The sequence below is a fragment of the Hyperolius riggenbachi genome, chromosome 5 (genome assembly GCF_040937935.1).
Source record: "Hyperolius riggenbachi isolate aHypRig1 chromosome 5, aHypRig1.pri, whole genome shotgun sequence".
Lineage (NCBI taxonomy): Eukaryota > Metazoa > Chordata > Amphibia > Anura > Hyperoliidae > Hyperolius > Hyperolius riggenbachi.
In genome coordinates this window covers 443,044,656-443,070,138 of record NC_090650.1, presented here as the reverse complement: position 1 = coordinate 443,070,138, position 25,483 = coordinate 443,044,656, and the positions used below count along the sequence as shown (strand labels likewise).

The 25,483-nt window shown below is 48.0% G+C and overlaps 1 protein-coding gene across 2 annotated transcripts in view; it reads left to right on the top strand.

Annotated features, from left to right (window-relative positions):
- Positions 1-25,483, top strand: part of ZC3H3 (zinc finger CCCH-type containing 3) — a 367,048-nt gene that overhangs the window by 301,826 nt on the left and 39,739 nt on the right. Inside the window, exons 10-11 of one of the 2 annotated variants that reach the window (XM_068238125.1) lie at positions 18,186-18,361; positions 25,062-25,216. In XM_068238125.1, the coding sequence (XP_068094226.1) occupies positions 18,186-18,361; positions 25,062-25,216 (331 nt within the window). The remainder of the gene's footprint in view (positions 1-18,185; positions 18,362-25,061; positions 25,217-25,483) is intronic. The other variant, XM_068238126.1, reaches the window with a different exon arrangement.

Below are 25,483 nucleotides of genomic sequence, written 5' to 3'. Positions count from 1 at the left end.
TCACACATCGCAACAGTTAATGGCACGAGTTATTTCATATTGTCTATTTAGTTTCAAAGGTTTTTATTGACTAAAAAAACAAAAAGTCATAATTATAACTTAAAGTGAACCTCCGGACTAAAAATCTACTCAGCAGAACTGAAAAGGCTTGGTGTTTCTTTAATTAACAGTTCCACAGCTTCAGAACTTTGTTTTTCTTACCAAAGCATCATTTTTAGCTGCATTTTTAGCTAAGCTCCACCCACCAAAGAAAACTGCCTGGGCTTTTTTTTCCCTGATGCTGTGCAGAGCATGATGGGATTTCCTATGTTGTTATTCACGTCGCCTACCAACTGGGAGGGGTGATCAGCACACAGGACAGTTGGAACTGTGTCTCATGCTCCCTGTCACCTCCTTTCAACCAAAAAGATGGCTGCCCTCATGAAATCACAAACATTAAAACAGTGTGGGTAAGAGATTATATTTCCTATCTATTTTAATTAACATAACTAATGTAACTTAATGACAGTATGTTTGTTTAGGCTGGAGTTCCTCTTTAAAAATAGCAGTGAAATGCCCCAATGGGATAACTGTTTACATAGAATACATACTACTTTGTATGTTTAATTCTTGATTATCTACTTCAAACTGATCTGAACGGACTGAGTCTGGGCATTGCAGAACTGCATGCCAGTCACTCAGTTTGTAGAGGTGTGGGAAACCGGCAACGGCTGTGCCTGATTCGTGCAGCTAGTTACTCCGACAGTAGGAGGCGATCTCGGGGCTCTCTGTACTGAATGCTGGAGTACAGATTCCAGACTAGAAAGCTGAGGCCACTCGGGCTGCGAGTTCAGTGAAATGAAACTGTAACTTTAATGACATTACATTTCAAAAACATTTGTACAACCCTGTTCCACGTTTATAGAAACTGTTAGCGAGACCAGCAGAGCTACCGCATTAAAATAGGCAGCACTGAAAGGCCAGTAACCCGAGACCCTCTGCCGGGACCCGTCAGAGGGGCTCCCAGGAGTGGAATGCTCTGATTAACTCATGTGACAAAGCAGTGTTTATAAACACTAACCTATCACTTTGCATTGGATTTTCTCTGCTTATTCTGTGAACCGAAGGAGGAAAAACACACACACGTACACACACGCTGTACGTACACACACACACACACACACACACACACTGTACACACACACACACACACACACACACACACACACACACACACACACACACACACACACTGTACACACACACACACACACACACACACACTGTACACACACACACACACACACACTGTACACACACACACACTGTACACACACACACACTGTACACACACACACACACTGTACACACACACACACACTGTACACACACACACACACACACACACTGTACACACACACACACTGTACACACACACACACACACACACACACACACACAGTATACACACACACACACACACTGTACACGCACACACACTGTACACACACACTGTACACACACACTGTACACACACACACTGTACATACACACACGCACACACTGTGTACACACACACACACACACACACTGTACACACACGCACACACTGTACACACACGCACACACTGTACACACACGCACACACTGTACACACACACGCACACACTGTACACACACACACACACACTGTACACACACACACACACACTGTACACACACACACTGTACATACACACACTGTACACACACACACACACACACTGTACATACACACACACTGTATACACACACACACACACACACACACACTGTACACACACTGTACACACACGCACACACTGTACACACACGCACACACTGTACACACACGCACACACTGTATACACACACGCACACACTGTACACACACACGCACACACTGTACACACACACACACACACACACTGTACACACACACACACACACACTGTACACACACACTGTACACGCACACACACTGTACACGCACACACACTGTACACGCACACACACTGTACACGCACACACACTGTACACGCACACACACCGTGCACACACACACACGCACACACACACAGTACACACACACACACACACTGTATCCCTCCCCCCCCCCCCGCGCCGGAAGCTCCGCTCACTGCGTGTGTTGCTTTCGCTACTCCGCATACACACGGCAGACTAGCGACAGTTGCGGCGACAGCTGTAGCAGGCGATTGACTTTACCACATCAATCGCCTGGCGACAGCTCTAAGTAGCGATGGTTCGGGGCGCGCGTCATACACACGGGCGGCCTGTCACTGCAACACGCACGTGCCACGTGGTTGCGGCAACAGTTGTAGCCCGTCTGTATGGGCCATTACACAATACTGTTATAGCCCATACTCATGGGCAGCAAAAGTGGCCTGTCGCCAGCACACGTGAGCGTGTGGGCGACAGGCCGGCGACAGCTCCTCGCCAGGTCCCTCCGCGTGCACACGCGGAAGAGGGACCAGCGGCGCGACGGAAGCTGTCGCCGACGTTCCTCCTCCCCCTGCCGGAAGCTCCGCATACCTCAATGGAGGTTGCTGTCGCTAGTCCGCGTACTCACGCGGACTAGCGACAGTTGCGGCGGAGGTGCGGCGGCGACTGTCACCAGGCGATTGAAACTTTCAATCGCCAGGCAACATCAGCGACGTGCGACAGTTCGGGGTGAGCGCCCGTGCGACGGCGCATACTCACGGGCGACCTGTCGCCGCAACGCGCGCGCCGCGTGTTGCGGCGACAATTGTAGCTCGTGAGTATGGGCCATAACAGTGGCGACGCTTCAGTCAGAGCACCTGATCTGCATGCTTGTTCAGCGTCTATAGTTAAAAATGTTAGAGGCAGAGGATCAGCAGGACAGCCAGGACACTTGCATAGTTTATAAGGAAAGCAGTCTCCATATCAGGTGTTCTTTAAAAGGAACCTGAGGTGTGAGACCTATCGGAGCTGCCTTGTTTATTTCCTCTTAAACAATGCCAGTTGCCTGGCAGCCCTGCTGATCATTCTGGTCAGTAGGGTCTAAATCAAACCAGAAATTGGCATGCAGCTAATCTTGTCACATTTGTTATCTGACATCTGATCTGCATGCTTGTTCATGGGCTATGGCTTAAAGTATTATAGGCAGAGGATCAGCAGGACAGCCAGGCTATGTTCATTATTTAAAAGGAAACCTACATGTCAGCCCCTCTCACCTCGGGTTCCCTTTAAATACACTTGTAGTTTAAACTTCTGTAATCTGAAGAGAAGCCTCCGGCAGCCTCTGCTGACCTCCAGAGAGTTTGGTCCTTCTCGCTGTATTATCCTCATCCCCTGGCTTCCTGTATTCCTCCTGTGGAAAAGATACATAGATTAGGAACGAGTGTCAGCTCACTGGATGGGCATACTTGTTCCATGCCAGTGACTTAACCACATTATAGCTGGGAACTGGCATTTATTTATAGGCAGGTCAGGAATAGCAGGCTCCGTGTATCTGTCAGGACAGGTGCGTCGTGTAAATGAGCCCCCCGTCCAGTAATACGCAGAGTAATACACGCCAAGCGTTTATTTCAAGCCTCTCTATACCCAGTTGTGTTTCCTAACGACATAATGACTTCCTGGCCGGGGAACGGTTAACAGCGCGGTAACAGAATCCCCGCGGTGACCCCGGCTGGACATTGTGCGGATTTAAAGAGATAAATGATTTGTGTCACTGGAGGATTGTCAGTTAAGTGACACATGTCGGACAGGACCGCACTAATAGAGGAGGAAACCGGACCCCGCATAGCTGGGACTCCGTAATGACGGATGATTCTACTCTTACTGTCAGCTGCTGCTAATCCATCCCTGCATCGGAGGAGTGGGCACCTCATGCATGGCACAGGGCTCTGGGCATATCCATCCCTGCTCCGGGGGAGCAGGCACCTCATGCATGGCACTCAGCTCTATAATAATAATATGGTAGGACATTAGACTATGACTATGGTAGGACTAGATTGTGAGCTCCTCTGAGGACAGTCAGTGACATGACTATGTACTCTGTAATGTGCTGCAGAAGATGTCAGTGCTATATAAATACATAATAATAATATGGTAGGACATTAGACTATGACTATGGTAGGATTAGAGTGTGAGCTCCTCTGAGGACAGTCAGTGACATGACTATGTACTCTGTAATGTGCTGCAGCAGATGTCAGTGCATTATAAATACACAATAATATGGTAGGACTTTAGACTATGACTATGGTAGGACTAGATTGTGAGCTCCTCTGAGGACAGTCAGTGACATGACTATGTACTCTGTAAATGTTAATGGTTTCCTGTGTACTCACATCTCCTGGGCAGGCGACGGGTTAATGGTTTCTTGTGTCCGCACATCTCCTGAGCAGGCGAGGGGTTAATGGTTTCCTGTGTCCGCACATGTCCTGCTGGCAGGCAAGGGGTTAATGGTTTCCTGTGTCCGCACATCTCTCGGCAGGCGAGGGGTTAATGGTTTCCTGTGTCCGCACATCTCCTGGGCAGGCGAGGGGTTAATGGTTTCCTGTGTCCGCACATCTCCTGGGCAGGCGAAGGGTTAATGGTTTCCTGTTTACGCACATCTCTGGCAGGTGAGAGGTTAATGGTTTTCTGTGTCCACACATCTCCTGGGCAGGTGAGGGGTTAATGGTTTCCTGTGTCCGCACATCTCCTGGGCAGGCAAGGGGTTAATGGTTTCCTGTGTTCGCACATCCCCTGGCCAGGCGAGGGGTTAATGGTTTCCTGTGTCTGCACATCTCCTGGGCAGGCGAGGGGTTAATGGTTTCCTGTGTCCGCACATCTCCTGGGCAGGCGAGGGGTTAATGGTTTCCTGTGTCCGCACATCTCCTGGCAGGCGAGGGGTTTATGGTTTCCTGTGTCCTCACATCTCCTGGGCAGGCGAGAGGTTAATGGTTTCCTGTGTCCGCACAGCTCCTGCTGGCAGGCAAGGGGTTAATGGTTTCCTGTGTCCGCACATCTCTCGGCAGGCGAGGGGTTAATGGTTTCCTGTGTCCGCACATCTCCTGGGCAGGCGAGGGGTTAATGGTTTCCTGTGTCCGCACATCTCCTGGGCAGGCGAGGGGTTAATGGTTTCCTGTGTCCGCACATCTCCTGGGCAGGCGAGGGGTTAATGGTTTCCTGTGTCCGCACATCTCCTGGGCAGGCGAGGGGTTAATGGTTTCCTGTGTCCGCACATCTCCTGGGCAGACGAGGGGTTAATGGTTTCCTGTGTCCGCACATCTCCCGGCAGGCGAGGGGTTAATGGTTTCCTTTGTCCGCAGATCTGCGGGGCAGGCGAGGGGTTAATGGTTTCCTGTGTCCGCACATTTCCTGGGCAGGCGAGGGGTTAATGGTTTCCTGTGTCCGTACATCTCCTGTCCTGCAGCCAGGCCCTTCTCTGTTTTTACTGCCCAACCTGCCGATTGGCTGGGATCCCGCAGTGTGTATAATTAGTTGCCCCCGACAGGTGGGAGGCATCGAGTGACCCTGAGGAATGAGGCCCAGCTCGCTTACAGAGCCCCCCGACATCCCAGCTCGGAGCCCTCCTTCCTTCACCTTATGTGACATGTGCATGGCAGAGGAGAGCCCCGTGCCAGTGGTGCCCAGGCCTGCCCGCAGCTCTGACCCATCTCCTGCCCGTGGCTCTGCCACCCTCTCCTGCCCGCAGCTCTGCCACCCTCTCCTGCCCACAGCTCTGCCCTCCTCTCCTGCCCGCAGCTCTGCCCCCTCTCCTGCCCGCAGCTCTGCCCCCTCTCCTGCCCGCAGCTATGCCCTCCTCTCCTGCCCGTGGCTTTGCCCCCCCCCTCTCCTGCCCGTGGCTCTGCCCCCCTCTCCTGCCCGTAGCTCTGCCCTCCTCTCCTGCCCATGGCTCTGCCACCCTCTCCTGCCCACAGCTCTGCCCTCCTCTCCTGCCCGCAGCTCTGCCCCCATCTCCTGCCCGCAGCTCTGCCCCCCTCTCCTGCCCGCAGCTCTGCCCTCCTCTCCTGCCCGCTGCTCTGCCCTCCTCTCCTGCCCGCAGCTCTGACCCATCTCCTGCCCATGGCTCTGCCACCCTCTCCTGCCCACAGCTCTGCCCTCCTCTCCTGCCCGCAGCTCTGACCCATCTCCTGCCCGCAGCTCTGCCCCCCTCTCCTGCCCGCAGCTCTGACCCATCTCCTGCCCATGGCTCTGCCCCCCTCTCCTGCCCGCAGCTCTGCCCTCCTCTCCTTCCCGCAGCTCTGACCCATCTCCTGCCCATGGCTCTGCCACCCTCTCCTGCCCGAGAATATACTAGAAAGACGGATGTTTTCACCTCTGTGCATCTCTTGCTTTGTGATCGATACGTGAGAGATTACAGGGGATCTGTTAGCTGCAAATAGTTCTGGCCTTCATACATATTTTATTACAGGACTGTGGAGTCGGAGTCGGGGCAATTTTGGGCAGTCGGAGTTGGAGTCGAAGTCGTGGTTTCATAAACTGAGGAGTCGGATGATTTTTGTACAAAATCCACAGCCCTGTTAAGTATTAGACTAAGGAGTCGGAGCCATTTTGGGTACCCGGAGTAGGAGCTGGAGTCGGAGGTTTTATAAACTAAGGAGTCGGCGTTGGAAGATTTTTGTACTGACTCCACAGCCCTGTTTTATTATATTGCACAGTTGTGGTGATAGCGGCATTCAATTCAAGTGCTATGCAGCCCACTCTGTGCGCCAAGAAGCCCTGACACGCATGAACTTACCCAGAGGCAGCAAGACTTACCTGGAGGCTGCGTCCCGAGTCAGAGGCCCACAGGTCTGTCTGTGTGTCCTTCTGTCCATCATTGCTTCCTTCTGTGTTCTACAGGGGTTGGACAAAATAATGGAAACACCTTGAAAATCAACAAAATATCTTTTAATATGGTGTAGGTCCACCTTTTGCGGCAATTGCAGCCTCAATTCTCCGAGGTATAGATTCATACAAATTGTGAATTGTTTCCAAAGGAATTTTAGCCCATTCTTCAGTTATTTTAGAGACGATGGCGGCGGAAATTGACTTCTTACTTGAATCTCTAATAACGACCATAAATGCTCAATAATGTTGAGGTCTGGGGATTGTGGTGGCCAGATGAGATGTTCAGCTTCATTAGAATGTTCCTCGTGCCATTCTTTAACAATTCTAGCTGTATGGATTGGGGCATTATCATCTTGAAAGATGGCATTTCCCTCCGGAAACAGTTCCTGAACCATAGGATGAACTTGGTCGCCCAAAATTCCTAAATAGTCTTGGCTGTTAATTCTTCAATGAAGGGAAATCATTGGCTCGGCGGATTTCCAAGAGATACCACCCCAGATCATCACAGAGCCCCCGCCATGTTTTACGGTTGGGAGAAGGCAGTCTGCATTAAATGCTTCTTTCGGCTGTCTCCAAACGTACACTCGGATGGGGATCGGAAATAAGGTAAATGATGATTTGTCAAAGAAAATCACATTTTTCCACTGCTCGAGGGACCAATTCTGGTGGTTTCTACACCACTCTAAACGCTTTGAAACATTTGTCTTTTAGAGCAGAGGTTTTCTAATTGCAGTTCTTCCATGTTGGCGCTTTATAAATACAATAAATAATAATAATAATACTTTGTGCAGCTCCCGACGAACAGTTTTTGTGGAAACCGGGTTCTGTGGGTGTTTATTCTGCTCTGCAGTGATTTTTGCGAGCTTTTCTAACAATTCGATTTAGAGTCAGACGGTCTCTTTCAGACAACTTCGACTTTCGGCCATAAATGTGCTTTGCTGAGGACGTTTTTTCCTTCTCTTTCAAAGGCAGTCATTACTTTTGAGACAGGACCTCTTGAAATGCCAAGCATCCGGGCAGTTTCTGTTACAGTAGCGCCTGCCATACGAGCACCAACAATTTGACCTCTGAAAGTCTGAGAGATCTGCCATTTTTATAAATTATAACCAACTTTTGTTTAAATATCTGTAAAAAAATTATATTAATTAAACATATCAAATAACAAAAATAATAAACAAAACAAAATGTAACATATGTCAAGTTTTGATTGCTTAAAACATGTTCAAAGATTATGATGCCAAAATGTTAGGCGTTTCCATAATTTTGTCCAACCCCTGTATATATAATGCCTCCATACAGCTTTATGACAAGAACTAGCAGACCTAAGCCCATTAACAGAACGGGCTCTAGGCCTTGCTCACTACCCCCTTCCCCTGTGACCGCCGCCGCATGCAAGCGCACACGCACGCTCACCCCCCACCCCAGCCCTGTTCTCCTCCTGTCCCAACGTCTGCGCCGCATGCCACACATGCACAGAAGCATGGACACAGGGACAGGAGAGGGCGCAGAGACAAAGGGGTTTTATTACAGAGGATTCCACAGGGGATATATAATATAGGATTCCTGGGATCACCCATAGCTGCTCTGAAATCTCTTCAACTACTACAATTTTGTTGGTGAATTTGAAATGTGTTCTTTGGTCTGCTGGAAAATCTGGAATGATGAAGTATTGGATTGAAAGAATGATGCGGTTATTTATTTTACAATGAGATGAAGAATACTTCACTAAGGGGAGGTATGACTGAAGTCAGATTTCTGATGAGGAAGGTTTATACAGGAGGTGGCCAGAACTATGAAAACAGCTGACAAAAGACCTTAACCAATCGGCGTAGGACCACGTTTGGCAGTCAGAGCTGCTTGCCTCCTCCTTGGAATGGATAAATAGCAGTCCTCTCGTGTTCAGGTGGGAGTCTTGAACCAATCCACACCATTGTGTGAAGCTGGATGCATCTGACCACATGGCCTTTGTCCATTGCTCCATAGTCCACGTTTAACGCAATACTGAGGCGAGCTGCTGAAAAAAAAAATAGGTTAGATACTAATCTATGAAAAGGGAAGACTTTGGATCCCATAGAGGCTGCCTGGTCCTCTCTGTGCCCTCGTCCACTGCTGTCCCCCAATTGGATTTCCAAACCTTCGGAGCGACTCGGGCAGCCTTTCAGAATTACTTGAGTTCCTGAATGCTTCCAAAGATGGGCACATTCGTACTGCGCATGCGCAAGGCAGAGGCCTTTTTCTGCAAGGTGGCAGGGCTACACGCTGATATGGGGCTCTGCTGGGGCATTCATGCCAATGACATGCCGGGATGGCTAACAGAGTAGAGTGTCAGCTTCCCGGCCAAGAGCTTTTTCTTCCCAAAAGCAGATGCCATCTTAGTATAGCTTTAAAATTCCTAAGCTTTAAAGAGGAACTCCAGTGAAAATAATGTAATAAGAAAAGTGCCTCATTGTTACAATAATTATGTATAAATGATTTAGTCAGTGTTTGCCCATTGTAAAATCTTTCCTCTACCTGATTTACACTCTGACATTTATCACAGGGTGACATTTTTACTGCTGGCAGATGATGTCACTGGAAGGAGATGCTGCTTGCTTTTTTGGCAGTTGAAACAGCTGTTATTTCCCACAATGCAACAAGGCTCCCTCAGTGTAATGTCAGAACCATGGTCATGACATCACATTGTGGGAGGGGTTTCACCACAATATCAGCCATACAGCGCCCCCTGATGATCAGTTTTGTGAAAAGGAATAGAATTCTCATGGGAAAGGGGGTATCAGCTACTGATTGGGATAAAGTTCAATTCTTGGTTATGGTTTCTCTTTAACGGTGATGAAGTGTATTTTATTTTAGATACTTTCAATCAACAAGATTGTTATATGCAAATTAGTTGGTGGAACTATAAACTGAGGAGTTGGAGGATTTTTGTACCGACTCCACAGCCCCAGCAAAGTGACAATATTCTGTGTGCCACCATTATTCTCCAGCACTGCTGTGACTCTGTTGGGCATGGAGGTCACTAGAGCCTCTGGAATCCTCTTCCCCTCCTCCATGATGAAGCTGGTGGATGTTAGAGACCTTGTGCTCCTCCCCCTTCCGTCTGAGGATGCCCCACAGATGCTCAGTAGGGTTTAGGTCTGGAGACAAGCTTGGCCAGTCCAGCATCTTTACTCTCAGTGTCTTTAGCAAGGCAGTGGTTGTGTTGGAGGTGTGTTTAGGGTCATGTTGGAATCCTGCCCTGCGGTCCAGATTCAGGAGGGAGGGGATCATGCTTTGCTTCAGTATATCACAGTACGTGTTGCCATCCATGGTTCCCTCAATCAACCTTAGCTCCCCAGTGCCAGCAGCACGCATAAAGCCCCAAATCATGACACTCCCACCACCATGCTTCACTGTAGGCAAGACACACACAAGTGTCTTTGTACTCATCACCTGGTTGCCACCACACACACACACCATCTGAACTGAATAAGTTTATCTTGGTCTCATCAGACAGGAGGTTCCAGTAATCCCTTTCCTTAGTCTGCTTGTCTTCAGCAAACTGTTTGTGGGATTTCTTGTGCATCATCTTTAGAAGAGGTGTCCTTCTAGGATGCAGTGTATGTTGTATGGGTTGAGGGCTGTCAAGCTGCCCCCCCCCCCCCCCCCCATGCCTTCAACCTCTGCAGCAATGGTGCCGGCATTCATACATCCATTTATGAAAGACAAACTCTGGAGATGATGATGCACTCCACTGCATTGGTTGACCATGGCGAGGTCTGTTCTGAGGGGAACCTGTCCTGTTATGGCTGACCATGGCGAGGTCTGTTCTGAGGGGAACCTGTCCTGTTACATCGCTGTATGGTCTTGGCCACCGTGCTGCAGCTCAGTGTCAGGGTGTTGACGATCTTCTTATAGACTAGGCTATCTTTATGTGACCTTAACCACTGCTGGTATTTATCTTAACCTATGACCCTGGCCGCTCTTCTCCTTGACCCAATCCTGTGACCCTCCGGTGCCCCGGCAGGGTTTAGTGGTGAGGTCAGGATATTCTCTCTTCTGCAGAGCATCCTGGTCCCCCTCAGCCCGGCCATCATCGCTCCTATGACTATCCTGAGGCCCTCCGGTGCCCTGGCAAGGTTTGGGGTGAGGTTAGGATAGCCTCTCTCCTGCAGAGCACCCTGGTCCCCCTCAGCCGGCCATCTTCGCTCGTATGACTATCCTGAGACCCTCCGGTGCCCTGGCAGGGATTAGGGATGCGGTCAGGATAGCCTCTCTCCTGCAGAGCACCCTGGTCCCCTTCAGCCCAGCTTTTATCACTTGTATGACTATCCTGAGACGCTCCGGTGCCCCGGCAGGGGTTAGTGGTGAGGTCAGGATAGCCTCTCTCTCCTGCAGAGCACCCTGGTCCCCCTCAGCCCGGCGTCATCACTCGTATGACTATCCTGAGACCCTCTGGTGCCCCGGCAGGGGTTAGTGGTGAGGTCAGGATAGCCTCTCTCCTGCAGAGCATCCTGGTCCCCCTCAGCCCAGCTGTCATCACTTGTATGACTATCCTGAGACCCTCCGGGGCCCTGGCAGGGATTAGGGTTGTGGTCAGGATAGCCTCTCTCCTGCAGAGCACCCTGGTCCCCCTCAGCCCGGCGTCATCACTCGTATGACTATCCTATGACCCTCCAGGGCCCCGGCAGGGATTAGGGATGCGGTCAGGATAGCCTCGCTCTTCTGCAGAGCACCCTGGTCCCCCTCAGCCCAGCTGTCATCGCTCGTATGGCTATCCTGAGACCCTCCGATGCCCCGGCAGGGATTAGGGATGCGGTCAGGATAGCCTCTCTCTTCTGCAGAGCCTCCTGGTCCCCCTCAGCCCAGCTGTCATCGCTCGTATGACTATCCTGAGACCCTCCGGTGCCCCAGCAGGGATTAGGGACGCGGTCAGGATAGCCTCTCTCCTGCAGAGCACCCTGGTCCCCTTCAGCCCGGCCGTCATCGCTCCTGTGATATCCTCTCGTAGAAGAGCCTTATTTGTATACATGAGAGTATTTGGCTGAGGAGCCGGTGCGCTATTAACGAGGACATCTGCCAGGAGTCTGCTCTGAACGTTTGGCTTGCGCACCCCCTGACTAAGCTGATGTCTTACACTAATTAAATAATTAAAAGGTAATCAATCACATCTGAAACGGTTTCAGCACTGGCTGAGCTTCTGGGTCGGTGCTTGTGTCTTTTTCTTCGCTTCATCTGCTTCATGTCCACTAATATTACGGCAACAAGAGAAGGCGGAAAAACCGAGATTAGAAGTCGTCATTTGTGCGGCATTCTCACAGAGGCCGAGATTATGAACCCGATTCTGCCACATTTCCATATTTTACCCCACCCTGTATTGTAAGGGAGGTCAGCCCACCCACAGAGGACATTCCTGTACTTGGGAACCGGTGGAGGGGTAAACAATACTATAGATAGCCACACACTTTACAACCTAAAATATTTGATCCTACCGCAATTCAACAAAAATGATTGGTTGTATGAAAAATCAAACTTTTTTGTTCAAGGCATTTGATTGGTATGACTGTTTTTCTCGAGAATCTCCATCGGGAAAGGTTGGAAAAATCAGATCAGTTCGTCCAGAAACTGAATGGTGTGCGGTAGGTCGTATGAAATTCTTTCAACCAAATAAATTGCGCGACTGTCTTCAAGATGAAAGAAACTGCTTGTAGCAGAAGTGAAAAAGACAATAGTAATAAATAAGAATGTGATCATTGGAATAGATGTCATGTTGATGGGAAATAGATTTGTGAAGGCTGGATGAAGCTATAGAGGCCGTGAGTGGTCAGAGACAGGTAAGTCTCCAGACTTCTAGGGTACATTTACACTTGTGTGCTGCGGTATGCACAATTTACATACCGTATGTCCTCGAATATAAGTTTACCTTGTGTATAATTAGAGTCCAATATTTGACCCTTCCCACTTGAGGACCACGGGCTTACACCCCCTAGTGACCAGGCCATTTATCACAAAAAGGGCCACTGTGGCTTTAAGGCCTTGCTGCAGGGCCGCACAACTCAGCACACAAGTGATTTCCCCCCTTCTTCCCACCAAAAGAGCTCTCTGTTGGTGGGGTCTGATCGATCCCCCAATGTTTATTTTTAAATAAATATTTATTTCATTTTATTTTCCTCTTCCCCTCCCTCCCTTCCCCTGCCAGCCAATCACTGTGATCGGCTTTCATAGGCGTCAGCCTTTGACAGCGGATCACCCCTGAGCCTATGGAGGGGACAGCATTGTCACACGGCTTTCCCCTGTAGATCACAGCACTGTATTATGTAAATAGACGGTGGTTTTGCCATCTAACAGTCTCCTAGCGGCGATCGCCGCTGGGAGGCTGATGGCGGAGCGGAGCTCCATCATCCATGCGGAGATTCACACGCATTGGCGCCTGCGATCTCCTGCAAATCCCCGCCCAAGGACTTGACGCCAATTGGCATCAGGCAATCCTGGGGCTGCCGCCTTGATCACGCCGATTGGCGTTAGGCGGTCTCCAGAAGGTTAAGCTGGAATTTTTCTATTGACTCAAGTATAAGTCTACCCAGCAAAGTTAATGGCTACACTCGGGATCAGGAGAAATTAACAGCTGCACTTGTGGACCAGATGGGGTTAATGACTGCACTGTACACATTATTGCAGCCATTAACCCCTCCTGTCCCTTAAATGCAGCCAATAACTCCTCCTCTCAGTCCCCAATGATTCACCCCCTTCCTGCAGTCCATTGTTTTCCCCTGCCCTTCTTTCCTTGGTAATTGTTGTGGCCAGGACATTCAGACCTGTCTTCTTGGCATTTCCTTCATCAAGAAAGTGTCCCTTACCACTGGCCAAACAGCTGCAACTGTGAATGTCACCGATTGTACACCCATTACTCAGTGCTGCCTGTGACTCGTGTATAAGTCTACCTATACTTTCATTTAGTGAGTCAGACCTACATTTCTAGACTTATAGTCGGGTATATACAGTACTTCCTAAACTACACAAGAACCCTGACAACACCCCTGGTCACCCCTTAATTTCAGCTGTAAATGGTCTCCTGAAAAGGGTAGGAAAGTTTGTTGACCAGAAACTAAAGTGGATAGTGATACAGTTACGATCTCATCTTAGGGACACCACTGATATTTTGAAGGTCGCGGAGGAGGTTGTGGTTCCCCACGTCTCCCTTCTTGTGGGGATTGAAGGTGGAAACATACACGTCGATTCCACATGAGAAGGGGGACTGGGCCACCCGTTTCTTCCTGCAGGAGGCCTTTCCTTGGATATTCCTGCTACAACATCATCCTCTTTTGGCAGGAGCAGTGCGCCCTGGATAAGGTATAGAGATGACATATGGTGGTTAGGACTGGAGCTGAGAATCAATGCTTTTCTTTTATGGACAATCTAAACAACGTTTTCAGCATTAGGTTGAGCCTCACTGTGAGCGACCAATGTTTGAAATCTCTCGATCTTCAGATAAGAATAGAAAACAATAAGCTGGTCTCCTCGAGTTATAAAAAAACCTCACATGCTACAGGCTGTCATCCCATCTCAAATTAAAGGATACCCGAAGTGACCTGTGACAGGATGAGCTAGACATGTGTATGTACAGTGCCTAACACACAAATAACTATGCTGTGTTCCTTTTTTTCTTTCTCTGCCTGAAAGAGTTAAATATCAGGTATGTAATTGGCTGACTCAGTCCTGACTCATACAGGAAGTGACTACAGTGTGACCCTCACTGATAAGAAATTCCCCTTTTTACCTATTTCTTGCTCTCAGAAGCCATTTTCTGCAAGGAAAGTGTTTTATAGTTGGAATTTCTTATCAGTGAGGGTCACACTGTAGTCACTTCCTGTCTGAGTCAGCCACTTACATACCTGATATTTAACTCTTTTAGGCAAAGAAAGAAAAAAAGGAACACAGCATAGTTATTTGTTTGTTAGGCACTGTACATACCCATGTCTATCTCATCATGTCACATGTCACCTTGGGAATCCTTTAAGGCCATTCCCATTGGGGAATTTCAAAGAGTAAGGCACGATGGGAGTTCAGACAGCGATTTCTCAAAGGAGTTGAGATAGATTTATCGGCGCTTTAGGGAGAGAGGGTACTTCCTCAAAATACTCAAACAAGCCTTAAAGAGAAACTCCAACCAAGAATTGAACTTCATCCCAATCAGTAGCTGATACCCCCTTTCCCATGAGAAATCTATTCCTTTTCACAAACGGATCATCAGGGGGCGCTGTATGGCTGATATTGTGGTCAAACCCCTCCCACAAATGATGTCAGCACCTCACAGCACTGAGATACAGACATCACGCTGCGGGAGCCTTGTTGCATTGTGGGAAATAACAGCTGTTTACAACTGCCAAAAAAGTAAAAGCATCTCCTTCCCGTGACATCACCTGTCAGCAGTAAAAATGTCACCATGTGATAAATGTCAGAATGTAAATCAGGGAAAGGAAAGATTTTACAATGGGCAAACACTGACTAAATCATTTTTACACAATTATTGTAAAAAGTAAGCATTTTTCTATTACATTAGTTTCACTGGAGTTCCTCTTTAAGAGAGCCTGGCCTCTGGATAGAATGAACCCGATAGGTACAGCTGGTAAAGAACACAAGGCACAGAATAGAAGTAGCGATTCTATCCTTGGAATTCTCACACGCCTATGGTCAGCATTGGGGTCATCTTAAAATGATAATTAACAAACATTGGTCTGTTATCATTACACCGCCAGAAATAGAAACCCTAGTTGGCCAGTATCCGCATGTGACTGCTAAGAGGGCACCTTCGCTAAGGAATGAGCTAGTACAGAGCAAATCAAAGAGGACCTTTTCAGTTGCAGGGTTCTGGAAAGCTATCCTAAAGGGTGTGTAAGATGTGGGCGTGGTCAGGTCAGTCCTTTTGTTGACCGCAATGCAACTTTTTCTGATTCAGGTCACAAAAAGGTGTTTGAAATGAGGTCCTTAGTTACTCTACCATTGCCTGCCTTATCTATATGCTCAGCTGTCCATGAGGTCTCCATAATGCCGGGAATACACAGTTTGTTTTGAGTCATTTAGATGGTTCGATAGATCATTTCCGACATGTCCGATCTCCCGTTCGATCCTCTTGACGCTCGATTTCTGATAAAAGTGAATGGAAAAAGATACGAAAAAACAGCGGAAGATAAGAGAATAGACTGCAGAATCCAGCGGCAAAAACGATCGAGAGGAGAATTGAGCGCCAGAAACGACCCGTGTATTCCCAGCATTACACTGAGAAGACAACCCAACCATTGAGGGTGCGGATAGGTGAGCATATGGTCAGTATTAAAGAAGTAAAATATACAACACCCTTAGCACAGCATTATAAGGGTTGCCATGGTGGTGACCTGCAGGGCATTGTAATAAAGGTATATGTATGTTACGGCCTGAACCAGAAGTCGGCCCACTTCGGGTTCTGGTCAGTCAAAACTAGAAGTGGCCGTCTCACTGCCGCCAATGCCCGAAACCAATCGATTCCTGGAGCTCCGCTCCTCTCCCCCGGCTCTGGCTCCTCCCCCTGCTCCCCAGCTATATACTTCTGGCAGCCGGGGACACACGTAATGCAGCCAGAGTCGTTCGTCGCAGCAGGGAAGCAGAGCGGGAACGCTACAGACATTGCTACTTCCAGCATCTGCTCTGCAGGAGCGAAGTCACGAATCCCTATTTTCCTGCCGCGACGAACGACTCTGGAAGCATGAATGTGTTCCCGGCTGACAGAAGTCAATAGGTGGGGGACAGGGGGAGGAGCCAGAGCCGGGGGGAGGAGCAGAGCCGCCAGGAATCTATTCAGTTTGGGCATTGGCGGCAGTAAGACGGCCACTTCTAGTTGTGACCATCCAGAACCCGAAGTGGGCAGACTTCAGGTTCTGACTGCAACATATACATTGAATATATCTGCATGTAGGTTAAGTGATAGGCAGCCTATTGGGCCAAACAAAGCGCAGGGATCACATTCATTAACCACTTTATCCACCACTACAGTATATCTATGTCCTCTGTGACTTCATCTGAGCCCCGAGGACGTAGATATACGTCTTGTAGCACAGTGTTTCTCAATATGTTATTGGCATGTACCCCTTTTAAAACCCTGTACTCACCAAGTACCCCCTCGCATAGTAAACTTTATCACAAGTACCCCTAGACAAATATATATTTAATTGTAGTACATGAAAATTGGTTCTAAACATTTTCCAAGCATTTACTATTGCTTTTATTTAACTAAAACACTAATTTGGTGTTGTTTAAATAAGATTTATCATTTTCTAAAACTCAAAATTTGTTATTCTTGGTTAAATATATCAAGCCTGAGTACCCCCTGGAACCATCAGAAGTACCCCCTGGGGTACGCGTACCACACGTTGAGAACCTAGGTTGTAGCAGAAGCAGTGCTGTGCAGGATTGGGCTTGCTCCTGTGCACAATTCTTTCAGTATCTGATGCAGCTCTAATTGGTGAACGGGAATATATGTTTCCTGAGCTAATGAGATTGATTTTTACCATTAAAAATACTTTTCTTTCTTTCTTCTTTTTATTTTGTTCTTAGTGAAAAATACACTCTGTAGTATTATTTCAGAATCTAATATCTTCACCATAAATTGTGACAGGAACATAATCTAAGTTTTGTGATAAGCGGTAAGAATAGCCAAACAACATTTGTGTTTTTTATCTATAGTAGCACTTTTTATTTTTAAACTGAAATTGATAAAACTGAGAAATAATGTGGTTTTTTTTTTCTATTGTTTTCCCATTAAAATTCATAGAAAACAAAATTGTTTGAGGGAAAAAATTGGCATACAATGAAAAAAAAAACAATATATATTTCATTTCTGTGTGATAAGTAGGGATAAAGTTATTTCTGATTAAATAAGGACGTAGCTAAACTGTCAAAACTGCTCTGGTCCATAAGTGGGAAATGAGGTCTGGATGCGAAGTGGTTAAGCCACTGGACCAGCCGGGGCTCAGTGTTGCTTCGCTGGAGTGGACGTTACTTAGACGGAGTGTAAGTTACCTGCGTGCGCTTTGCTGCACTACCGCGTGTAGCGTGCGCATAACTTGCGCTCCTCTCATTGAGGTGCGCTGCTTTAGCCCAGCACATAATTTGGGAGGGTGGTGGGCAGATCTACAGGGGTGGACAGGCACTTGGCAGAGTAGGAAGGTGATTTTACCTGATATAATGCTGCCCCCACCAGCACCAGAGATCAGTTCTGGAGTCAGGAAGGGATTATAAACCGTTCATGTTTTCACCCACTTTAAGTGTCATTAGTAGTGCGCAAACTTTGTAAACCGCGACACAGTCCCTTCAATCAGTCTCACAGCTGAGTAATGACGTCTGCTTTCTCTCCACAGTGCAAGAAAAAGCACACCCTCGTGTGCCCACACTTTGCCCAGAAAGGCACCTGCCCTGATGGCACCAAGTGCAAGATGCAGCACCACCGAAGAAAAAGGCAGACTGAGAACAAAACAGACCCCGAACACACTGCGACCAGCTGCAAGAGGCATAGGAGAGCAGAGGAGGATTCTGGGTAAGAGGATAGAATTTGTGACCAGAGATTACCAGAGCAGCGTCTGGAGGATAGGTGCAGCTTGTAAACACGGGGATGCTGCTGCCCTGCTATACCCCGATACAGGTATTATCAGAGTAGTGTCTGGAGGATAGGTGCAGCCTGTAAACACAGGGATGCTGCTGCCCTGCTATACCCTGATACAGGGATTATCAGAGCAGCGTCTGGAGGATAGGTACAGCCTGTAAACACAGGGATGCTGCTGCCCTGCTATACCCCGATACAGAGATTATCAGAGCAGTGTCTGGAGGATAGGTACAGCCTGTAAACACGGATGCTGCTGCCCTGCTATACCCTGATACAGGGATTACCAGAGCAGTGTCTGGAGGATAGGTACAGCCTGTAAACACGGATGCTGCTGCCCTGCTATACCCCGATACAGGGATTACCAGAGCAGCGTCTGGAGGATAGGTACAGCCTGTAAACAGAGGGATGCTGCTGCCCTGCTATACCCTGATACAGGGATTACCAGAGCAGTGTCTGGAGAATATGTACAGCATGTAAACACGGGGATGCTGCTGCCCTGCTATACCCCGATACAGGGATTATCAGAGCAGCGTCTGGAGGATAGGTACAGCCTGTAAACAGAGGGATGCTGCTGCCCTGCTATACCCTGATACAGGGATTACCAGAGCAGTGTCTGTAGAATATGTACAGCATGTAAACACAGGGATGCTGCTGCCCTGCTATACCCCGATACAGGGAATATCAGTGCAGTGTCTGGAGGATATGTACAGCCTGTAAACACAGGGATGCTGCTGCCCTGCTATACCCCGATACAGAGATTACCAGAGCAGCGTCTGGAGGATAGGTGCAGCCTGTAAACACAGGGATGCTGCTGCCCTGCTATACCCCGATACAGAGATTACCAGAGCAGCGTCTGGAGGATAGGTACAGCCTGTAAACACAGGGATGCTGCTGCCCTGCTATACCCCGATACAGGGATTGTCAGAGCAGCGTCTGGAGGATAGGTACAGCCTGTAAACACAGGGATGCTGCTGCCCTGCTATACCCCGATACAGGGATTGTCAGAGCAGCGTCTGGAGGATAGGTACAGCCTGTAAACACAGGGATGCTGCTGCCCTGCTATACCCTGATACAGAGATTACCAGAGCAGTGTCTGGAGGATAGGTGCAGCCTGTAAACACAGGGATGCTGCTGCCCTGCTATACCCCGATACAGGTATTATCAGAGCAGTGTCTAGAGAATAGGTACAGCCTGTAAACACGGATGCTGCTGCCCTGCTATACCCTGATACAGGGATTACCAGAGCAGTGTCTGGAGGATAGGTACAGCCTGTAAACACAGGGATGCTGCTGCCCTGCTATACCCTGATACAGAGATTACCAGAGCAGTGTCTGGAGGATAGGTACAGCCTGTAAACACGGATGCTGCTGCCCTGCTATACCCTGATACAGGGATTACCAGAGCAGTGTCTGGAGGATAGGTACAGCCTGTAAACACAGGGATGCTGCTGCCCTGCTATACCCTGATACAGGGATTACCAGAGCAGCATCTGGAGGATATGTACAGCCTGTAAACACAGGGATGCTGCTGCCCTGCTATACCCCGATACAGAGATTATCAGAGCAGTGTCTGGAGGATAGGTACAGCCTGTAAACACGGATGCTGCTGCCCTGCTATACCCTGATACAGGGATTACCAGAGCAGTGTCTGGAGGATAGGTACAGCCTGTAAACACGGATGCTGCTGCCCTGCTATACCCCGATACAGGGATTGTCAGAGCAGCGTCTGGAGGATAGGTACAGCCTGTAAACAGAGGGATGCTGCTGCCCTGCTATACCCTGATACAGGGATTACCAGAGCAGTGTCTGGAGAATATGTACAGCATGTAAACACGGGGATGCTGCTGCCCTGCTATACCCCGATACAGGGAATATCAGTGCAGTGTCTGGAGGATAGGTGCAGCCTGTAAACACAGGGATGCTGCTGCCCTGCTATACCCCGATACAGAGATTACCAGAGCAGCGTCTGGAGGATAGGTACAGCCTGTAAACACAGGGATGCTGCTGCCCTGCTATACCCCGATACAGGGAATATCAGTGCAGTGTCTGGAGGATAGGTACAGCCTGTAAACACAGGGATACTGCTGCCCTGCTATACCTTGATACTGGGATTATCAGAGCAGCGTCTGGAGGATAGGTACAGCCTGTAAACACGGGGATGCTGCTGCCCTGCTATACCCCGATACAGGGAATATCAGTGCAGTGTCTGGAGGATGGGTACAGCCTGTAAACACAGGGATGCTGCTGCCCTGCTATACCCCGATACAGGGATTGTCAGAGCAGCGTCTGGAGGATAGGTACAGCCTGTAAACACAGGGATGCTGCTGCCCTGCTATACCCCGATACAGGGATTGTCAGAGCAGCGTCTGGAGGATAGGTACAGCCTGTAAACACAGGGATGCTGCTGCCCTGCTATACCCCGATACAGGGATTGTCAGAGCAGTGTCTGGAGGATAGGTACAGCCTGTAAACACAGGGATGCTGCTGCCCTGCTATACCCCGATACAGGGATTATCAGAGTAGTGTCTGGAGAATAGGTACAGCCTGTAAACACAGGGATGCTGCTGCCCTGCTATACCCCGATGCAGGGATTATCAGAGCAGCGTCTGGAGGATAGGTACAGCCTGTAAACACAGGGATACTGCTGCCCTGCTATACCTTGATACTGGGATTATCAGAGCAGCGTCTGGAGGATAGGTACAGCCTGTGAACACAGGGATAGCTCTGCCCTGCTATACCCCGATACAGGGAATATCAGTGCAGTGTCTGGAGGATAGGTGCAGCCTGTAAACACAGGGATACTGCTGCCCTGCTATACCTTGATACAGAGATTATCAGAGCAGCGTCTGGAGGATATGTACAGCCTGTGAACACAGGGATACTGCTGCCCTGCTATACCCTGATACAGGGATTATCAGAGCAGCGTCTGGAGGATAGGTACAGCCTGTAAACACAGCGATAGCTCTGCCCTGCTATACCCCGATACAGAGATCCCTTTCATTGCATGTAATTTCTGTTTTGTGCTGTATAAAAATACTGTCGGTACATATTTGGTGGATCTTATGTTATAAAACAATATTTTCACCTTCGTTGCTTTCTATTCAACTACCCAATGAGATTGTGCAAAAATTTTAAAAAGTAATATTTTTTATAATCCTCATTGGGTATTAAAGAGGAAACTGGCATGGTAAAAATGTCACTGTAGCGCATGAGGCCAGGTTGGGGAATTGGTAAAATCAATATTGAGGTTCTGCTGCTAAGCTAGGAACGGTATGACTTTTTATCTCACTGCTTGGAATTGGTTTATGGCCAGATTTGGGGTCCGTTCTCATTTGCGCGGGAATCATGCGATTCCCGCTCAAGGCAAACCGCTAGCGGTTTATTAAAAACCGCTACAACATGTTACACTATGGCAGTGTTCTCATTGCTGCGTTTGCGGTTAGCGTTAACCGCAAACATGTTATATGCAGCGGTTTGACGGCGATTCACGATTAGCAATCGCAATTAGCATGCATAGCACCGCTAATCGCGATTGCTCCCAAACAGCTGCAGTGTCCAGTGATTTTTCTGAGAGTTCGCGGAAAAATCACTCCCGCAAAACGCTGGTGGTGATCGCAGGCGGTTTGCGATTTTAGATGTGAACGGACCCTTAACCACTTTGCATCCAGACCTTGTTCCCCACTTATGGACCAGAGCAGTTTTGACAGTTTAGCTGTGTCCTTATTTAATCAGAAATAACTTTATCCCTACTTATCACACAGAAATGAAATATATATTGTTTTTTTCAAGACAAACTAGACTTTCATTGTATGCCATTTTTTCCCTCGAACAATTTTTTCTTTGAATTTTAATGGGAAAACGAGGAAAAAAATTGAAAGAACACATTTCTCGGTTTTACCAATTCCAGTTTAAAAATAAAAAGTGCTACTGTAGATAAAAAACACAAATTTTGTTTCGCTATTCCTACCGTTTATCACAAAACTTAGATTATGTTCCTGTCACAATTTATGGTGAAGATATTTGCTTCTGAAATAATGCTACAGAGTGTATTTTTCACTATGAACTGAGAAAATAAAAGTATTTTCAGTGGTAAAAATCCATCTCATTAGCTCAGGAAACATATATTCCCCTTCACCAATTAGTGCTGCATAAGATAGTGCCAGAAATGTGCACAGGAGCAAGCCCAACCCTGCACAGCACTGCTTCTGCTACAAGACGTATATCTACTGACTCAGGGCTTATGCTGGATCCACACGGTGCGTTTACGTCGGCATACTTTACATGCGAATCAACCTAACGATCCATCAAAATCCAAATCGAACATGTTGGAAATAAACGAATCGACTGGAATCGAGCGGGAAATCGAGTGCGCGAACGCACCGTGTGGATCCAGCATTAGATGAAGTCACCGAGGGCGAGATATACTGTAGTGGTGGATAAAGTGGTTAAAGTGGATCCGAGATGAAAAACGAACTATAACAAGTAACTTGTCTATATATCTTATCTAAAGTTTAGATAGTTTACACAGCAAATCTGGCTGCAAACAGCTTTAATAGAATATGATTATTTCTTCCTGTGATACAATGACAGCAGCCATGTTGTTTGTAAACATTACACAGAGGCAGCCTTATCTGTATCTTGAGCACTCAAAAAACCTAACCCCCTCTCCTCCCCTCTGCCTCTGAAATCAATGGCTAGTAACACCTCCCCCTCCTCCTGCTCAGACTGAGCTCCCATAAGCCATTGCTACTGTCTGAAACTGCCAAGGATCTCTGAAAAGCTGTGGGCGAGGCTTGTTTAGTTTATAGGGAATTACAGTATTAAAACAAAAACAAAAAAGTATTTGGCTTGAGGAATGCCCTATAAACTATAGGAAAGGAACACAATTATGCAATGAGTAAAAGTTCACCTTGGATCCACTTTAAGCCCCATACACACGCTCAACAGCGGCCTTTTATGCAGCACAATTGTCCAACAGCTTTTGTTGAGAAACAAGTTGAGACATCCAAAAAAAGTTGCTTGCTGTTGTTCAAACTGATAAGACGTCAATCCAACTGTTGGATTGATGTCTTATCAGTTGTGGGAAGAATAGCAAGCAACTTTTTTTTGGTTGTTTTAACTTGTTTCTCAACAAAAGCTGTTGGGACAATTGTGCTGCATAAAAGGCCGCTGCTGAGCGTGTGTAGGGGCTTAAGGCCCCATTTACACTTAATCAGTTGCTTTCAGTTATAAATAAAATGACAACTGATTTTCAAAGTAATATCCATATTTCCCAATGGCTCAGTTCACACTATACGTGTTTTAACTGATTTTTCATAATGCAGTGCTATGCAGAAGGAAACCATGGTCCTGACATCACACTGTGGGAGGGGTTTCACCACAATATCAGCCATACAGCGCCCCCTGATGGTCTGTTTGTGAAAAGGAATAGATTTCTCATGGGAAAGGGGGTATCAGCTACTGATTGGGATGAAGCTCAATTCTTGGTCACGGTTTCTCTGTAACCTCTGTACACACGCCAGATGAAAATTGTCCGAGGCGCCAGACAATGATCGCCTCTGCTCAGAATCCTGCGTGTGTAAGGCCGACATCCATCTGGGCGGATCACGAGAGCACCGCTTACCCCGCCCACCATGTGATGTCACTCCTGCCCGTGGCTTGTTAGCCGGTGACCCAACTGCACAGCCTCTGCCCTACATTGGCGCCCAAGGGTTAAGGTCCCGATCCCTGTCAGGCAACATTAATTGAGTGTGTGTATGAGCCTTAAAGGACAACTGAAGTGAGGGTGATATGGAGGCTGCCATATTTATTTCCTATTAAACAATACCAGTTGCCTGGCAGCCCTGCTGATCTCTTTGGCTGCTATAGTGTCTGAATCACACCAGAAATAAGCATGCAGCTAATCTTGTCAGATCTGACAATAATGTCAGAAACACCTGATCTGCTGCATGCTTGTTCAGGGGCGTTGGCTAAAAGTATTAGAGCCAGAGGATCAGCAGGGCTGCCAGGCAATTGGTATTGCTTAAAGCGGATCCGAGATGAAAAACTAACTATTATAAGTAACTTGTCTATATATCTTATCTAAAGTTTAGATAGTTTACACAGCAAATCTAGCTGCAAGCAGCTTCAACAGTATATGATTATTTCTTCCTATGATACAATGAGAGCAGCCATGTTTTGTTTGTCACATTACACACAGGCAAGCTGATCTGCATCTGCAGCCCTCAGCCTGTGACTCATTCACTCCCCTCTCCTCCTCTCTTCTCCCCTCTGCCTCGGAAATCTCTGGCTAGTAACCCCCTCCTCCTCCTACTTAGACTGAGCTCCCATGAGCCCTTGCTACTGTCTGAAAATGCCTAGGCACTCTGAAAAAGCTGTGGGCGAGGCTTGTTTAGTTTATAGGGAATTAGAGTATTAAAACAAAACACAAAAAGTATTTGGCTTGAGGAATGCCCTATAAACTATATGAAAGGAACACAATTATGTAATGAGTAAAAGTTCATCTCGGATCCACTTTAAAAGGAAATAGATATGGCAGCCTCCACATACCTCTCTCACTTCAGGGGAAGAATTTGGTGAAATGGGGCAGCCTGAAGCACAGAGGCCACCGCTAATGACATTGTGATTGTTTTCAGTTCCCGCAGAGCCCCGGCAGTGAGTGGCGAGGAGGCCGGATCCTCCAGTGACAAGGACGGATTGGCAGACTGTCCTTCCTTCATCTCCTTGCACTCTTCCACCTGCAGCGAACCCTCTCCCTCCTCCAGCAGGGCCAGACTCCCCGAGGACGCAGGTACCTGCCTATGTTTATTCCTGCCAGTAATGTACGTTCAATCCAGGATGTATGGAGTTTATTGCAGCCCCAGCTCGTCTCTCCCGTTGCAGATACTCACCTGGCGACAGCATGCTGCAATGCCACCAGCCTTTTCCTGCACCTCACACTATCCTTGCATAGCTCCCAACTGTCCCTATTTTGGAGGGACAGTCCCTCTTTGGGAGCCCCGTCCCTCTTTCCTCCTCATGTGTCCCTCTTTCAGGATTATTACTAATTTTAAAATGT